General features: G+C 44.1%; 1 protein-coding gene across 5 annotated transcripts in view; it reads right to left on the bottom strand.

Moving 5' to 3' along the window:
- The window catches only part of LOC119436507 (serine/threonine-protein kinase 31-like), a 222,350-nt gene that overhangs the window by 126,796 nt on the left and 75,647 nt on the right, over window positions 1-19,907 (bottom strand). For all 5 annotated transcript variants that reach the window (XM_049658155.1, XM_049658154.1, XM_049658156.1 and 2 more), the window contains 4 exons: window positions 10,656-10,730; window positions 9,815-9,982; window positions 4,298-4,456; window positions 2,076-2,347 (listed from right to left, as the gene is read on the bottom strand). In XM_049658155.1, coding sequence (XP_049514112.1) covers window positions 2,076-2,347; window positions 4,298-4,456; window positions 9,815-9,982; window positions 10,656-10,730 — 674 coding nt within the window. The remainder of the gene's footprint in view (window positions 1-2,075; window positions 2,348-4,297; window positions 4,457-9,814; window positions 9,983-10,655; window positions 10,731-19,907) is intronic.

Here is a 19,907-nt window from a genome sequence, read left to right as displayed (position 1 = left end):
GAGATGACGAGAATTGCAAGCTTCCCCACTGCTTTTGTGCAAAATAGAAACAGGATTCTAATGATTCATTCAGTAAATAAAAGCATTTTGGCATAGAAAGCATTTGTTTATTGTTTTCTTGATACCCTCGATAATTCAGCATTCAGTTAATTCGGACATTTTTTCGGTTACGTGAAATACGAATTAACGAGGTTTTACTATATCAGTGCCATCCTTGAACGCCGACAGCCGTAATCTTATTACACGTGATCAGAGCGTGCAGGAAGCAGAATTAAACAGTTAAACGACTCAACAAAATCAGCAGCCAGATGGAGGAAGGTGGTGGGGAGGGGCACTGGCCTTACTGCCATCGTAGTTTTCTCACAACAGCTCTGCCATTCCCCTATTTTGTTTTTATTTTCATGCAACCTGGTTATAACAATTATCGGTTATAACAATGGAATTTTCATGGCACCTCACTATTGTTATAAGTGGGTTCGACTGTAATCGAAAGAATGTTACTGCATTTTAATATTAATAAAAAGACCCGGAACGGCGTACACTAATAGAAGGTCACATGGTAGACCTCATAAGTATGTTCATGTTTTTGTCACGTGGGGCAACAAACGTCATTTTTCGTGTCTTTTAGTGAAGAATTAAAAATATAAATCCAATGTCAATGAGAAAAACAGGGCCTGTTCTAGCTAATACAATAGACAATCTTTCCATAAGCAGGGTTATCGCACTTCATGTTCCGAGCGATTGTCCCTTTAAGCATTAAGCCCCTTCAGATAAAAATATGCGAGACAGTTCATAACAAGCAATAACCTTTCAGCTTGCAATCTAGAAGTACTAAGAAAATTTTGTATGAGTCGAGGAAATTTTTTCACTAAACCCAAACCGTGTAATGAAAAAGAATATACATGGTTTTCAAGGGAACTAAAAAAGGGAAATTATAATAGTTTTTTACATCATCGATTTTGTTAAATCGAGGATTATTATACAGCAAAAGCTTGTTAATTCACAACTCGATAATTCGAAATATTTATTAATTCGGAGCAGCCGCCGCGGTCCATCCAACAATGTATTGAAAGCAACATGTAACGTATCCCGCTAATTCACACTGAAATCTGCACCGCCACCGATCAATCGAACTCCGCGCCATCGTGGATGGGGAGAGTGCTAGTGCGCGGGAACACATTTTCGTCGCTGGTGTCGCTGCGTGGACCACGCATCTTTGCAGTGGCGTGTTGCCTGAAGGCGCAGATATAGTCCGACGCAGCGTAAGTGAGCTCGCGCGCCCACACATGCTACATCACGTTGGCGAGAACAACAGCATCTATAGTTCGATGCACTTGCGCAGCCAACGTAACCTGACGCGGCCAATGCGCTCCGTCGATGAGATGGCTCTTGCTCCATGCGCGTTTTGGTTGCACCGTCGGCGCCGACCCACAATGCACTGCGCGTGAAGAAAAAGGCGCCCACGTGGCCCCTGCGTCTTCGCCGACGGTCGCAAACAGCTTTTTTAAAGCAGCACGCAGGTTGGGGATCATTCTGAGCATCCTCCGAAGATAGCAGTGGACGGAGCACACGTTGAAGGGCACCGACGCACAGGCAAGCGACGCTTGTGCCAAGTTGCGCTACGCCACTTGCGCTGTCCCCTCCATACTTCGGCACCCTGTGCGCCGTCGGCTGCTCTCTTCAGAGCATGCGCAGAACAATCCCCAACCTACGCACCGCTTTGAACGCCTGTCTGCAAACATCGGCGAAGCGGCGTGGGCACTTTTACTTCGCACAATGCATTGTGGGTCTGCGCGAACACGCGTACGGAGCAAGAGCCATCTCGACGTCGAGCACATCAGATCAAGTTGGCCGCATCCAGACACAATACTATAGATGTTCTTGCCAACCTGACGTAGCGTGAGCACGCGAGCACGCTCCAGCTACGTCGGACTATATACACGCCTTACCCGCCTTTCATCAGTTCGAATTTTGTATAATTCGAACTTTCGTAGCATCACCAAGGAATTCGAATTAACGAGCTTTTACTGTATCAAGGCTTCACTGTATTTCACAATTAAGTGTAATACACTCACCAGACACCATTTTTGATGTCATCACATCCAGGATAATTAGGTCTAGACAGTGGTGTTATGAAGCGACTCTGACCAGGACCGTACAAACGACCTCCATTAAAGCCTCGTCCAAAACCATGCTGATTATGCTCGCTGCTATAGCCACGATCACAGCTATCACTGCGGTCACGAGCAGGATAGGTGCTGCGCTCAGGTATACGCTGGTAGCCCCTGTCCGGACTGCTCTCTGCACAGCTGATCTGCTGTTCTGCATCTTTAGTTGGCTGCATCTTCTGAAAATAAAGAAGGAAAATACGAAGCACTTACTACATATATAATGATGGAGTCTTTCATGTGAAGGTTAAATACGATTAAGAAGCAGAAACAACAGATGGCAATACATCATAGAAAAGTACTCGTGTAAATTATGGTACAGTGAAACCTCATTAATTCGCAAAAGTCTGATAATACGGACTGTCATTTGATTCTGCCAGGCCTATGTATTATTTAATAGCATCAAACCCACTATTTCGGACATATTTGGCTGCACAATGGTTATTTCGGGCAACCGTCGAAACGCGGTGGCATCGAGCACTCAAAATGTGTGATGCAATAGAGAAAAGTGGCGCTAGTGTTCAACCAATCAAGCAGGGGTTCCGCATCACCTTAGTCATCAGCAAAAAAAGGACTTTCGTGAGCAATATGAGCTGGAACACGCGAACGCGCGACAAATAGCCTTGAAACCGAGTTAGAGCGAAACGCGAATGGCGCTGTCGAAAACAGAGGGGAAGGGGGTGCGCTCTTCCGCTAACTGCTGGCACTCCCAACGCGCCTGCGTTTGTCGAAACGCCAGCTTTTGGCGCTTCACTGGCGGCCGACAGCTGATAAGAGGGTTATGTGCCGCACTGACTTGCAGCGAGTTTTTTTTTTGCTTTCATGCCTTTTTATTTACTTTTCTTGTTCTTCGTGCAACCCTATAGTGGAACGTTTAGATCTTGGCTTGTACTTTAACTAATTTTCTTATATCAATCACTGCAATGAGTTTCTCACGCATTAAAACAGTGCTACTTTTGAATACGCTTCGGCGCAAATAGTTACCAGTAACCGCAATACCGAACAGTCATCACTGGGCGCTGGCAGTGTGAAGTTCTGCAGTTTAAATAAACAGACCCATGGTGCGAGTACCAACAGTTATCACAACAGCGTCCCCCTTTCCACTTTGTTTCCGACGGCGGCCGCCGTGTATCGCCCATAGCAGGTTTTGAGGCTACCCGACACTCACATGTGCATTCTCATTCATATTGCTCACAATAGAACAGGAATGACAGGACCAAACGCTTCGTGCCTATTTCAGCATTTAGAGCCTTTATGCTTACGTTCACCACCGTACATGACACTTCCTTGACCGCATGCCTTCAGAACTGCGTAGTTTCCATCCATGATCACTTCAATAGCGACCATGGTTTGGTTCACACTGGTTCCGGCAAACAGTAGTTTTGTTTTGACTCAGTGTGCGTTGGCTGCGTGCCTTCAGGGGCACTATTGGCATGCAATCATTTTCGAAGATAGTTTAACATTCGTGAGATTTCACGAGATTCAGCACCGAATGCATCCTTGTATACGGCCTACAGTGTTTCTGGCGCTGGGCCACGCTCGCTATCTTTGCACAATGCCAAGAGCACTGGCAGCTGTATGGGAACTGTGCCGGGACCGGCCGTAAACGACGTAACAGCCGGGAAAACGCAGCACCCGGGAACGTAACAGCGGGGTTCTACTGTAACACTGTATGATGCTACGACGCCATCGTGACGCTCACACTTCGTTTCCGATGCCTCGCGCTCGTGCGAAACGACACGTGTCCCTGCATCCGGTACCTGGTGTGACATTCCAAGGATGAGTGCTTCGACCAAAATGGAAAACGGGTGCGCGTTACAATCGAGGGCAGGTTAGAATCGAGTAAATACGGTAAGAGTTTCTTTTTAAAATTTTCGTGCCGAACCTGCACATAACGAAATCCTCTTTACAACAAAGTTTTTCAGGAATTTGTCAATTTCGTTATATCCAGGTCTGTAGCAGGTTTCGTCAACACCCTGCTGTTTATGAGCCTCAACCAGCAGGCTCTCAGACTTCATCCTCATAGGCACTGGCCTTCGCAACATCATTCGTGCATAATGTGGAACGAAAACTAAGAATGCAGCTTTCACATAAGACCATATGGTATATGTCAAACGTATCCAGCACACCTTAGCATAGCCTCGATTGCGGAATTCTTCGATGACGTCCAGACCAGAATCGAGAAGGTGGCAACTTGTTACCAAGTTTGTGGTCTGCCGGGAAATTCTGGTCTTTGTCCGCACCTTCACTTTGTTGTCCCTCAGCAGCACCTTCATGAAGTTGAGTGCCTGTAAAATGCCAGGTGCATGAAATTAGAATTTTGTTTTTATAAGCAAGATGAATGCAAACTAAGGTCAAATTCAAATTTTATTCCAACATCTGGGATGCTGATGGCCATGGTCAAAAAGCTGCTACACGAGCTTGACTAAGACCACGACCCAGTACAAATGGCAGGTACAGGCAAATACAGCACAGCAAGAATATAGTTACTGAAAAAATACATGTGACCTTTCCTGAACTTTAATTGCGAAGTACAGACATGGTGCTTCTCAAGGAATAAAGTCATGCACATGTGAATTACTTTTTCTAGACCCTTTCATATTGACAGATGTATTTGTTAGCCGGTGAAAGATAAATAAGTACATGTTGACCGCTTTTCACCGGCTAACAAATGCTAAACGTTATCGCTCGGCACAAGACGCACCTGCTTATATCAGAAGTTTCTCGAACGTTATTGATGCTTCTATCCATTGTCTGTTGTCACCGACGCTTACATAATCTGATTGTATGACCGACACGAATTGTCTAGTATTTTCTGGAAGACACGCAGGCACCAGGGATTACTCTGGAACCTTCGATGACTCATGTATAAAAGCTGACGCATTTCGCCGCTCATGAGATTTCTGACGGTCGCCGACTGTGTTCGCTGCTATCGTTGTGCTACGAGTGCAACTCGCTTTTGTGGGCACAGGTTCACCTAATAAAAAGTCGATTTCGTCATCCACAGTTTTGCGAATGTTTTCTTCACCGTCATTACTACGTGACAATATGAAAGGCAATATAAACACATTGCCCTACAATTGTTAAGGATATTCATTGTTAAACTGCAGAGCACAGAAAAGATGAAGAACACGGGCATATTTACTAACAGGTGTTGACTTGCAACGGAGTTTACTTTTGCAAAAGACTGTACATATGTACTCCAGTCTTTTGTGCATGCTGCAGTTTCACAATGAATTACTAACTTCCCAACTTTCAGTTCTATTTTTAAGAATATTTGTATCTCTTCCCTTGTGCGACACAAGTACTTTCGCAGTTTGCAGTTTATACAGCAACACTTACAAAGAAGAAAGTGGGGTTAAAATATATTCTAATACGTCAGCCATAAGATCTAACCCATGTTTAATGGGTTAGATTGCTCAGTGAAGACCATCTGCATCACTGGAGGTGTTTTTCACATAAAAGAAAGCATAACCTTAACCTAGTCGTGGTAAGTACTAAACTCATGCTTTCAGAGATCCTATAGTGTTCCTGACATAACCGTACGGTTTGTATCTTCTCCAATGAGATGTGTGCAAAAACACAAAACTGGCAAGCTTCAAGGTGGTTCTGCCATCTGTTACATATTTCTAAAAGTGTATTTTCTTCTCATTTGGTTTGCTCAAACTGGGTTTTTGTTAGCCGCTGTAAAATGTGCCCCTGTAGGCATGATTACACCACGTTGAGAACGCGCATCCGCAGATAGGAGGGGTGGCTCTGGGACTTTATACACCGCTATGACAGTTCTGCATTCAAATATTGGCACCGCAGTGAAAGGCAACCACTCTTAGAAGTTTCTGTCATATGTTTATGAAATCTTTTTTTCGCCTCCCACTATCATCACTACAGCGCATCTCCATTCCAGCGACGAGGAGGCTCTTTTTGTTAGTGTGCTTTCTCCAGGATGGTTCTGCCCTCTGTCGTATCAGTTTCCTGTGTTGCTCTGTTTCATATTTTGCTCTCTTTATTTTGTCTGGCCATGTTCGAATAAACGAAAGTGCTCCTTCCTTTAGCATTCCTGTGTGATCATTTTGAGACGGGTGCTTGCACAGAAACTTGATTGGAGCAACGGGTCTTCTGACCCCAAATACAAGCCGAGCACGGACTCTAAAGATAACAGCTTGTCAAAAGAAGAAAAGGCAACGTCAACTGCGTCTGATTTTGACCCCAAGACTGAATAAGTGCCGAGTACAATGTTTTTGGGTCTGCTGCAGCTTTCATTTTTTCTATGCTGTGAGCTTTTATTCCTTTTGCTGTATAGGCATGTGAGGACCATACCAATACACAGTCGAACCTGGATATATTTAATCTGAAGGGGATCCCAAAAAAGTTCAATACTATATGGGTATTTCAATATATAAAGTAAAGATTGTATACAAAAATTTTTTACAGAATTTTATTGCTGTTCATTGTACACAATAGTTATTTATCTGTGGGTTCAATACATCCGGGTTCGACTGTAGCGTTTTCCACTATCTGCAATTTTTTTCCTTCTGCATAACCAAAAATAAACCGTTGTGTTGATTTGATAATACGAGAAAAAATGCAACACGGAAAGCGTTAAGTATGTAGAATAAGCCATATTGTGGGCTTTCTTTGCTAAAGATATGAAAAAGCTGAACATATTTGTAAAATCTGCCTAGGAGATAGTCTCCTTGTCTAATACAAGCTCAGTAGGCCTGAAACACTATCACTACATCCAAGAAACTTATTTATTCTAGTCCAAGCTAATTCTGATTTATTCATTAAAGCACAGCTCATACACAGCTATGTGTATAAAGATTTAGCTCTACTTTGAAAAGCGGCAAAAAGCAAGAATTTGATGCTGGAGCACCAAAAGTATGCTGGCTTATCTTGCTTCCAGAAGTAAGTCAAAGGATGAAGTGCCATTTAATACTATAGTATACTGGCTATAACCAAAGGGTAAGGTCCAATTAGCCACAACAAGAAACGACTAACTGGCCCTTACTTTTGCAAAAAGCTGTACATTTTATCACACATTTCTGATGTCATGTCTCTGACACCAATGTGCATTAAGATGCCTGCAGAGCACTGTTGTTAAGGGACAAACTGCTGAAACTGCAGATGCATGTACCCTGCAATAGGGCCACTGGGGCCGTATTCTGAAACGTTCCACTTCGGCAAAATTTCTTTTTTCGCTTTCAGGCGCGTGCTGATTGGCTGGTTGAGCAAAATTGGATGATGTCAGGCTCAACCATCCAATCAGCCAATCATCGCCCACCTGAAAGCGAAAAAGAAATTTCGCCAAAGTGGAACGTTTCAGAATACGGCCACTGCACACCTGCCAAGTTTCAGGCCTAACAATTCTGGAGACCTGTTAGAGCAGTAAAAATTGAAAGAACAGCACAACACCATAACTAAATTGCATAAATTGCTTGAATTAATAGAAGGCCTTCTTAGAACTCAACGATTTCAATATGCACATAAGCAGCAGACTAACTGAACTAGAACTGAGATTTCTTTCAATAAATCATTCTAGACTATCTGAGTATTGCTACAAGTTAACAGCAATTTATTTGAACCCTTTGCGGTCCGAAACTTTTACCCGCTTTCCGGCTGTCCTGATCCGAAACTATTTTGCCAGCTTGTGGCCTCGCGAAGAAAAACACAAACTGTGGAAGAAAAACACACAGGTTATTTTTTCTCTTGCATTCTGCAGGCAACTCCTCTACGGATATTTGAGCAGAGTGTGATACCGCTCTAAGCATTTTTCTGGGTGCAGGCCAGGGTTGTTACTGCAGGTTTTGCAGAAAAACACAGTTTCCCTCCTGCCTCCGTTTGTTTTTCGGTCGTTACAAACAGCACAGTCTTTGCTATTTCGGCCTGGGAGCTTGTAGATGAAATGGCTCCTCCCATCTAGCCTTTCGCCGCACTCCTCCCGAGCAGACGGGCCCCGCTTTTTGGCTCTAGCCCTCACGTCACCCACCAGCTGTTCGATGAGGTTGCGGCGGTACTACAGGTGTCGCTGTTCTTTATCAGCATGATTCCGCACCTGTGTGCGCCTCAAAATAAAGCTATTGGCAATGGAAACCTCTAGAAGCCAGAAAAAAAGCTTTCGCCACCATTTCATTGTCTTTCGACAAAATGTCTCCGCCGCCGCCGTCTTCGTCACTCGCTTCTGTCGAATCACTGTCATCACTATCTGATGAAGGCACGTAATTCTCTTCCTCACTGAAGTCATCATCGCTTTCACTAAATGCACCACCGTAAAACGCACACGGTGAAAAAGTGGTGAGGCTTCTCAGCGAACCGCACGAACGTGCGGTTCCGCTCGCAAGTGAGAACGCTCTGGTATCCAGAAGCCGTGCTGAACATTGTGGTGCACCCTAGTGCAAAAAGAAGTAAACTTCAAGAAAGTTTACTTATCTCTCAAGAGATGGCGCATCATGTATACAAAGAATGCGCACAAATCGCAGTGAGAAAAACCGCGAAATTTAACCCCCGAACAACCTTGTGTGCCCAACAGTGGACCGCTACGGCCGTGTTGCGTTGTTGGGCACGGACCGTAAAGGGTTAAAGGGGTTGAGACACCAAATTTTGAGGCTATGAAAAGCCTGCTGTAGGCTTCCTCTGTATGCAAGGACACTCAACATGAAGTGTTGGACACAGCAAACGTTTATAATAAATTTTAATTCGCCTCCAAAGAGTGCCTAAATGCTCGTTCTTGCGATCAAGACCCATCGCTAGCGCGATTGACAACAAAAGTTTTAGTGACGTCATACCACATTGCAGCGACGTACAATCAGCGGTGACCCACAGCACCGGGCAAACCTAGAGAGCAGTGAACCGCATCGGACACAGACGTAGAGTCGGAATCTCAGCTGCCGTAGCTAGCCATGACAACTGTCGACGTGGCTTTGTTTGCCTGCGCTGGTACAGAACATGTGTGCGAGAACAGACGATGCAGCAGTGCGTGCGTCACAGCTTTGTGAGCCCACGTGACCAAGCTTCCTAGACAGTGACGTCACTGTCCAACTCGGCGCAGAGAAACCGAAACCGAAAATCATTCACATAATTAATGTGATATTAAATTATTTACCGAGAATATATGAATCTTCGAGCGTGTATCAGGCTTCCTGGAGCAATAAGAAGCGTTTGAAACAAAAAACGTGCAAGCCCCAAATTTGATGTCTCAACCTTGCATGCAATATATAAAATTCAGGTTGCAAATCTCTACACTGCATAGATCACAACATTTAAGAGTACCCAGATTGTTTGCATTATTGCCAATTAACATCATCAGAACCTAGGCAGCAGCCAAAAATGGCTGCATGCCAAATGGCCAAGCTTCAAAAAATAATTAAATTGTGATTAAATTGTGAGGTTTTATGTGCCATATCACATCATTTGGCTGCACGCCGTAGGGATTACGGATTAATTCTAACCACCTAAGGTTTTTTAATGTACACTCAATGCATGGTACAGAAGCATTTTTGCCTTTCACCCTCATTGTAATGCGGGACAGAACCCACGACTTCAAATTCAGCACTTCAACTCCCGCGGTGGGTGCAATGATCACAGTTATTGCTATGCTCCATAAACCAAAAATGCCAGCACGACAGAGTGATGTTTTCACACATACGTACCTCGTTATATAGGGCAGGATCATTATCTTTGCTAAAGCTCTGCAGGCCATCAAAACAGCAGAAGATGGCCAGCGGAGGAATGAGGGCAAGTTCACCAGAAAGGCTCACCAAGCCTGGCCCATGACTTATTTCTTCACAGTTCCCATAGTCAAGGTACTGAATATAGCTCTGCATATACACACAAAAGCTAATGGACGAGGAACTTTTAACACACTTCACACTACACGTAGTGAATGCATGGTTCAGAAAGTGCATTTCACCATCTCAATCCTCAAATCACGAAAAATCTAGAGCTGGAGAACAGATTAAGAATTTTCTTCAGCGAGTTTTGTCGAGCACACAAATTGCAGACTCCATGCAAGAACTTTATAGAGGAACGTCAGATATGAGAATATCAACTATTTCATGTCCAACATACCTCGAAAGGACCTTTCCACATGATAGATATGTCCAATGCACAACAGTTCATAAAATCAATGAAAACAGTAAGCCAAGCAAAAATACAGCTGCCAACATTCTAACTTGTTTTATTGAAACACTTTACAAATATTAAACTTGCAAGCAAGGTCCAATCAGAACAGTTTCAAGATGTATGCAAAGCATTTTAAGTATTAATTCCGTAGTGTTCTTGCTTTTGATCCACTATCTTAGTGTACACAGTGCCCAATGAGTCTGAAGGGCATAGTGTGACATATGAAAAGAACAATCTAACATCACTATAACGCACTAAGGGTACAAGCGAAAAACATAAGCACTTGTGCTGTGCATGACTGACAAATACATTTGTGGTTGGTCAAGTATTTTACTCCTATTTTACACTCTGTTATAAGCAAAGACTTGCCTTGGTATTGTCAATCTTCTGCAAAACTTTGCAACGGTACCACTGCTGATCTTCAGAGAACTTAGCAGCATAGATCTAAAGAAGATCACAAAACAGGTTAAATCTCGTAAGAGAAAGTCACCAAAGCACTCGCAAACACTTATGACCCATACGAGAAAACAGTATATTTACATTAAAGTTACGTCACAACTAAAGTAAATGAACATTCTAAATGTGCCACCATTAACATTCGCTGGAAGTGATGCATGACGTAGGGTGCGTCTCTCCCACACATGACCTACAAGTATAAGCAGCCCCCGCTGCGCACTGAAAAATCGTCGAGACACACATGACCTACAAGTATAAGCAGCCCCCGCTGCGCACTGAAAAATAGTCGAGACATGCTGGGACTAACGCCATATTCGCTGACAACCAAGCGCACACGCACAACCTTTAAAGATGTGTACTTACAATCCACGAAAGCAGCTTTTTTTTCTTGCTTTATTTCGCACCGCTCTGACATTTGAAAAGAAATTTTTTAATTGTGAATAGTGTACAGGTCACTGTAGTTTACAGGATAGTTTCCAAAATAGTTGACAGTAAATGGGTGTTCTGTGATTTAGCTACACCCTCTCGCTTCAAAGAAGAAGAAGAAGAACAAAACTTTATTTGCACAAAAGACTTCGTTGCCCCTAGAACGGGGCAGTTTGCGTGGTCGGGCCCCTATTCCAAGGCACCGCTGGCCCACGCCATCCTTTCTGCCCTCCTGACCAGCCTGAGCTGGTCCCCGAGGGCAGAGCTGGACAGCAATGCCTCCCACCTCTCTCTCGTGTTATTCTCATCTTGCTCTTCTGTGTGAGCCGTGCATTCCCATGTGATGTGATAGAGCGTCGGTGTGCTCCCACACCACGGGCATATGTCTTTGTAGGCTGTTGGGTAGTGTATATGCAGTCTATGGAGGTTTGTATAGGTATTCGTTTGTAGCCTACGTAATGTCGCAGAGTCCACGGCTGAAAGGTTCTTGTGCGGTGCTGGGTAGAGTCTTCTCAATTCCCTGCAGTATTGCAAGATTGATTTATAACTGGGATCGATGGGTGTCGGGTCCTCTACGATGTTGCAAGAGGCAGCTCGGTAATTAGTGAAACCTCGAGCCACCTCATCTGCATAGCGGTTCCCAGTAACACCATCGTGTCCCGGGGCCCAGGTTATTGTTTGGGTATACCTGATGTTGAATTCTCTGCTGATCTCGGTGAGTATCCGGTGTGCCTTCGCACCGACCTTTCCCCTCTGATAGTTCCTGCATGCGGCCTGAGAATCTGTAATTATTGTCAGTGGAGCGTTGCGCTCCATGCCTTCCCTTATAGCTAAGGCAATGGCTATCTCTTCTGCTTCTATAATGGTCGCTCGGGAAACCGAAGCACAGGCCGTGATTTTACCTTTTCGGTTCACGACAACTGCCACCATATTCTTTGCGTTGACCCGATATGGTGAAGCATCCGTGAATCTTGCAGTGTCCATGTACTTAGTTATTTTGTCTATGTATTCAGCTCTAGCCTTTCTCCTTCCTGCGTGTAATGTAGGATCCATGTTTTGCGGTATTGGTGAAACGCCATACAAATTTCTGATCTGGCAGGGTAGCTCTTTAGTGCTTTGGTATGCTTGTATGCAATCTCCAAGGCCGACTCTACGAAGAAGAGCTCTTCCGGCTGGCGTTTGCGCCAATCGACTCCTCTGCGCTATGAGTTGGGCCTCAGCCAGCTCATCAAATGTATTGTGGAGGCCGAGGGCTAGAAGCTTCTCATTTGAAGTGTTGCGTGGCAGCCGCAGGGCTGTCTTATATGCCATCCTTATTATTTGGTCAGCCTTTTCTTTTTCCTCTCTATTCATGTCATGGTAAGGCAGGGAGTATATTAGTCTACTAATGACCAGGCTTTTCACCAGTCTGAGGGTGTCTTGTTCCCCCATCCCTGTCCGATTATGAGCCACACGGGATATCATCCGGTTAATCTGCTGCGTCGTTTTTCTGATTTTGTTTAAAGTGTGGAGACATCTGTCATTCGATTGTAGCCACATCCCCAACATTCTAACTATTGACCTCTCCGGAATAATTTTCCCTTCCAGCCTTCCAGCTTCAAAGAAACATCACTAAAAACGTAGGCTTGTGAGAATATTCAATATCTTTTAATATTTCATATTCACTTTGGTTCAAATTTCAGTACTTGGAATTTGCAAAGTACTCAAAACGAACTAATATACATTTAAACACATGCAATTGACAGTTTCAGTTTCAAAAGCAAGTCACATTTCCCATAACAAGACTCGTAGACAGAACAAGCCAAAGATGAATTCGTTTACAGTCACCAATTTCTCAGACCTGCTCGATAATTCGAACATCCTTATCAATCGCATGTTCCTTTTCAATTCAACAGGAGTATGAATATTCAAAATTTCAAATTAGACTCAAATAGTCCCAGCTATTTGATTGGTATTTGATTATGGAATTCACTATTCAAATTAGTCGAATATTCGTTTCTTTTAAATATCTAAGGTAAAAGTCTCGAGGGACACGGAAGGATGGGTGTGAGGACTGACCCGAACGATTCTTCTGCAGTTATTGCACAGGGGTACCAGTTGCTCAACGAATGCAGGGAGCAGATAACATCCAATTTCCAATTCTTCCAATTCAATATTTTCCAGTCATTTAAGAAAAAAATACCTTGCTCTTAGGCAGCCTATACACAGATTTGTTAAGATTTATTATTTGTCCAATCTCCCCATGTTTGCATCACTGTTGGTTGCTGTAGTACCCCACTTGACTTGCACAAAACTCTGAATACACGAACAGAACTCACTGCTATGCAGAATACACAACTACTAGTGATCAAATGTGTGGGGAGCACACGCTGCCACCTTCTCCCGCGGGCGCTCGCCCGTCGCTTGCGAACGGAGCGCACGCGGCGGTAGCCGGGCGGGCATCTCGTGCGCGCACAACGCGCGCCGCAGGAGCCGGGCGGAACGGGAGAAATGCACTTTGCCCTCTCCCGGTTCTCTCTTGCCTCTCGGGACGCGCGCGCCCGCGCGGGAAGAGGGAAAGTATCCGGCGGGCGAGGAGGACACTCCCCTTGCGGAAAGGTAAAAAGATATAAAAGAGCGCGACCGAGAGACCCCCGGGCTCTCGCTGACCTCGCTTGACCTACCTGCCGATACGGATTTACCCGCTGAAACCCGTGAGTGACCTCGTTTGCGTGACTACTACACGCGACGAGGCAAGCCCATTTTATTACTTATTATACTGGGCGGACTTCCCTCTGCAAGAGTGTTTTATTGCCAACGGCAATAAACGTTGTTGAGTTGACTCGCTTGTTGCCTCATTCGCCCGAACCCTACGTAGCTGCGATTACACGCGCTACGGGTTGGGGAAGACCCTCACAAATGTGATCCCTTGATTTACAGTCTCCTCCGCTGCCCTTGTCCTGTGATGAACTTGCCTTACCGGCATTCTTCCAAAGCCGGTTGTCCTTTGTGTCATCCATTAACTTTTTCCTCACCAGTAGAAATGCTTATTTGCAGTGCTTTTCTGTTTTAACATTTTAATTCAAGAGAAATCAGTCCCAACATATAACGTGATACATTGAATTGTATCCTAATATATGGTATTTAAAATGAAAGTAAAGGAGGAATATTTGCTCAGAGTTTTTGAGAATTCTTACATGAAACTTAAGTGCACCACGCCAAGAAGCATGAATGAGAGTAATAATTTGCTATTTTTAGTACAAGTACTGAGAGTAAAAAAAAAAAAAAATATCTGAAATATACAAAATATGTGCCTTCCTCTTAGTTCCCAACTTTTTAAAGTTACAGAATGCAAAAAAATATATATATACACAATTTATATATTATGCAGATTTGTTGGTGCAATATATTAGCCATAGTGATGACTATGCTATGCGGGAAATCCGTGGCTTCGCATATGTGAAAACAGGTAAGCGCCTATGGTGAAGGAAGCATTTGTTTTTACGGCATTCTTTAGGAACTCGAAGCAATGGTAGTCAGGTTGGGGAGCATGCAAAAGCCTCCTCATACTTGAATACTGTGTTCGATCAGCTTTTCTATACAACCAAGCTGACCTAGTCGTGCGCCTTGAACCGACGCTGGAGCCTTCGTGTGCTTGGTGTAGTACTGTACAGTAATGCTGCGTTGCACAGTATTGTACAGTAATGAATATGGGCATTTCCATAGGTGGTGTTCATAAAGTACGAGATTAGACTGTTAGTGAAGCCTGCGCAGAAGGTCGGTCTGCAATCAACTGCATGCTCTTGCGAGTGAAAACACACGAGGGGAAGGATTGCCCGTAATAAGTAATAGATACGCTGTCGAAATACTCGTTTGATAAAAGCAACCCACGCTGAAGAAAATAAAGTTGCACTTGATATTAGTCGAACACAACTACCAAAACAACACATACTCCTGAACACTAACGTATGTTTGAGACACTGTTAAAACAGCACAGACGTCAGATCGAAGTTTAGACCACCCTACAGAAGTTTCTGTATTTTCTCTACTGGTGTCATCTGAAAATTATGCTGACAAGTTGACCAAAGCGGCAATATTGCATTGTTTGCTTGTGAAAGTGCTAAGCGAACCGGAACCTATAGTCGGGTACAGCTTAAGAAGACGGGAGAAGCCTCGCCCAGATGACCGAAGCACAGCAGACGATTTCCACCGCAACTAAAGAAATAGTCCCGCTGCCATGTTCTCCGTCGGCGGGGACACCGGCCGTCTGGCTCATGACGCAAGTCTTTAGTGCGCGCCCATTGGTGGAGGCTCGTATGCATCCGCCTTTGAGGGGTCAAATGCCGCTGCCTTCTAAAGATGTATCCGACTATAGTTTCAACGATAACTCCTGTCGAAGTTTTTTTGCAGACTCCCCAAGATATCAAAAATTGTAAAATCTGATGAATAGTTTCAAGTGCACTCATTTTATATGGTGCATGGTGTTGCTTGTAGAACAATTCTAATGGCAATGTTTAACAACGTTTCGAAAAAACAGATCCAATTTATTGTTTCTTTGGGCCCAGTAAGAAAAGAATTAATGTTTGAGATTCCCATTACCTTGAAGCTCTTGACTAACGTCCCGAACAAAGTTGCACACCACACGTTCAAAATCCACAAGCACACTTGCGGCAATGCCCTCTCAATGCACCCAAATCATCCAGTGGGATACGGTAGTGATGCCATAGTCGGCAGAACAGTAACTAGTGCCATCTAGAGCAACTTGTGGAAATTGACCGGTGCACAGGCGTGGACTCATGTTGATCATAACGTTTCTAGATGTACAAGCCAACAAATTTATAAAGGAATTATTAGTGATAAATCTAGGGCTGTATTTAATGAAAAAATTCTCGAATTGCAATAGCACACAGTGTGATCTTGGCAAAAACATGGGTGAACCTTAGTGAAACTCTATCCAAATTTTCACACTTCCAAGTAGAAGCACAGGCATTGCATGAGTAAATACAGTAACTTTAGCCACCTGGGGCTGCTTGCACTAAGTGATTTAGCGACAGCTAAATTTACCAAGCGGTACAAAGGTTAACTAGAATATCGGCTATCCCCGTTTGTTCTCTGATCCACACCGCTCTCTTCCTGTCTCTTAACGTTAGACCTAACATTTTTCGTTCCATCGCTCTTTGTGCGGTCCTTAACCTGTTCTCGAGCTTTTTTGTTAACCTCCAAGTTTCTGACCCATATGTTAGCACCGGTAGATTCAATGATGTTAGTTTTCTTTTCAACAACAGTGGTAAGCTCCCAGTCAAGATTTGGTAATGCCTGCCGTATGCACTCCGACCCAATTTTATTCTGTAAATTTCCTTCTCATGATCAGGGTCAGCTGTGAGTAATTGACTGAAATAAACGTACTCCTTTATAGACTCTAGAGGCTGACTGGCGATCCTGAATTCTTGTTCTCTTGCCAGGCTATTGAACATTATCTTTGTCTTCTGCATAATAATCTTCAACCCCACTCTTACACTTTCTCGGTTAAGGTCCTCAATCATTTGTTGTAATTCGTCTCCATTGTTGCTGAATAGGACAATGTCATCTGCAAACCGAAGGTTGCTGCGATATTCGCCGTTGATCCTCCTCACTCCTAAGCCTTCCCACCCAGTCTAAGAGCTTGCATACTTCTTCTAAGCATGCAGTGAATAGCACTAGAGAGATTGTGTCTCTTTGCCTGACCCCTTTATAGGTATCTTTCCACTTTTCTTCTGGAAAACCAAGGTTGCTGTGGAATCTTTGTTGATATTTGCGAAAATATTCACGTATGCCTCCTGTACATACATCAAAGCATGTAACATTGACATCAAAGCATGTAACGAACACACCCGCAAAGCTGTTGCAAGCAAGGAAGCGAGCAGGTGCGCACAGGGAGAGGAAAAGCGAGAGAGGAGAGACTGACGCCACATCCGCTCTGGTTGGCAGATGTTCAGTCTATGCAAGGCACCTGTGTTCCATTAATTAGCCAGTTAAATATCACGCCACCTTCTTGTGTGTGACGTCATTAGTGACGTCACTACTACCGCTTTCTACTTCCGGGTTTCCCAGAATTTAGCCAAAGTTATGCTCACATGGCGGGTCACTAAAGTCTATGAATCTGTGCTTTGGTGTGTAGTACTAATCAGCGATTTCTAACTAACTACGAATAACTACGAACTAAACTACGAAAATACGAATGAAACCTACGAATACTATTGCATTGTACTATTTTCTATTTTTTCTGATTTATTTTGAATTTCGTATGCGATAATCCAGTGACTTCTAATTCTAATTATTCCAGACACTTCAGTAACTCAACTGGTAACCATAGAGTAACATACGGATTACAAGAGTGGCCACTCCAGCCTAAAAGCGGCCGAGCTACGCAGCTTCATGCCGCCTGCTAGAGGGCAATACAACACTCCCTGTCTCCAAGGGAACGCGCTTACTAGTTATCTACTGTAGTAAACTTTTCTAGTGCACTATACGTCGACTTGTCAATGTGGCTGTAGATGTAGACGTTATCAACGGGATCAGCCGGCCGTGAGCGGTGGATGATAAGACTAGTATATAGAATAAAGCATAATGCATCGCTACAAAATATCGGCCATGGTGTGATATGGTGCGACGCTACAAAAGATGAGCGATAACGTCTGCGTGGTCTTTGCTGGGTTCGTCTGCCAGAACGTCTGTCTGCTTGGCTGCTGCTTGGCAAGAAGCCTTCACTACATTTTTTTTTTCCCTTTCATTACTTTGCAAATTGCTTATGTATTTGTCACTTCAGCCGTAAGTTGACATTTGTCGCATTGTGCTGTTCGGCGCAGAGAGCTTTTAGTGTTCAATTCGAGCACGATGTTCGCGGATTGCTTCACATTATGTAAGAAACAGCAATTAGGAATGCTGCACAGCACGTTTGCGAGAAAATCGATTCTTGGCATCGAAAAAGTGAGTCGGCACACGCCGGTATGCGTAGTCTGAATTCAATGCACGTGTGTGCAATTGTGAGAAAGATTGCAGTTATGCTTAGGATCGTTATTCGTGGCATGCGCAGATTGCTTGAAGCCTTTCTTACGAGCGCAATTAGAGAGAACTTGCGAATTGAGAAGAATGTTTGTAAGCTGTGGCCACGACGTATTCTGAATAAACACTCCTGCCTCAGTAGCGCAAGCATGGCACCGAAGGTTGCTTTTTTTTTTTTTAAGCTGTGACAATTGCACGTGACGCTTTTCGCGAAAGGGCGATGTGAAAGCGTAAGAGAAAATTTGTGCGAACGCGGGAGAGAAGACATAATGAACACTTTTTTTTTAGGTCATGCCGTCGGGAGTCAAGTACTATGGGAATTACTGCTGTGTTACGTGGTGCAGTAACAACAGCAGGACAGGGAGAGAGCGTGGTTGGCTGATAACTGCAGTGAGCAGCCTTCATTCCTTGTTTGCCATGCAGCCCGAAACTACCACTTAGTAAGAAAGGTTAGGCTTCAAAGGATGAGCGTTGTTTTCCTCTTTAATGATAATGCTGTCTTCTGCAGTTTTGCTGTTCTGTGGGGGTTTTCATAATATTGCCTGTTTATTCCTTTTGTGAAATTTATTCTCAACATATGGCACCTGTATTGGCATGTCTTGCACTTTGCAGTGCAACCATCTTTCTGTGCTTGCGTTCACCGAACGTTGCGAAAAAAAAGTGTGCATGTGCTTACTAAAGAATACGACTTGAAAATAAAATGTTTCATCTCTTCCAACACTTGTCATGTTTATTTAAAATGACTGCCTAAACACACAGTGGCATCGTGTGCTTGCTGCTCTGGCGGTACAGCTTACACGAAGCTACTTGATGCATGCAAGCAACACATTAAAAAAATCGAAATATAGCCTCCGGGACGAGTACTTGCACGGAAGCGATCTTGGAGGCCGTGTAATTTTTCTGAACACCAGAAGATAGCCTTCGAGATTAGTTTTCCTGCGATCCCAATCTCCGAGTGTGTAGATTCCACACACTCGCTAGGTGCGCTGCGAACCAAAATCGGCCGCAGGGGCCTATGGAATTGTCATCTCTTATCCTTGTATGTTACTCTATGTGGTAATTAAAGGGAAACTGAGACATCCACCCAAATGTAGCAATTTGCTACAATGGAAACCCAACCGGGTTCCTCGAAAGAAAGCCTCGCAGTTGAAGAAAAATTCGTCCTGGTCCGGGACTCGAACCCGGGACCACCGCCTTTCCGGGGCAGCCGCTCTACCATCTGAGCTAACCAGGCGGCTAGCAGATGGCAGGGCGAAGTCGAATTTGTCGACAACTCGAAGCAAAGGCAAGTGTTTGATGTTATAGTTCAGCGGAAATCCGCTAGGTGGAGATAAGTAATTAAAGGGAAACTGAGACATCCACCCAAATGTAGCAATTTGCTACAATGGAAACCCAACCGGGTTCCTCGAAAGAAAGCCTCGCAGTTGAAGAAAAATTCGTCCTGGTCCGGGACTCGACCGGTACAGGTATGTGGTAACTAAACTTACGCTCATATCTATAGTGAAACCCATGAGTTTTGTACTATACTATTGTTTTTCAATTTTTTTTTTCTGAATTATGTATCTTTAATTTCGTCCCCGGTCATCTCAGGAGGTGAACCAGAACTGCAGCACAAGAAACAAGAGTGTCACTCAATGCTCGTGCCAATAAAAGGTTGCAAAAGTGGCATTAGGTTACCGCGGTGGAAGTTGTCCATTTTACGTGCAAGTATTGCCCCTT

The sequence above is a fragment of the Dermacentor silvarum genome, chromosome 1 (genome assembly GCF_013339745.2).
Source record: "Dermacentor silvarum isolate Dsil-2018 chromosome 1, BIME_Dsil_1.4, whole genome shotgun sequence".
Classification (NCBI taxonomy): Eukaryota; Metazoa; Arthropoda; class Arachnida; order Ixodida; family Ixodidae; genus Dermacentor; species Dermacentor silvarum.
The sequence above is the reverse complement of the archived record's forward strand: the minus strand, read 5'-3'. Positions and strand labels throughout refer to the sequence as shown.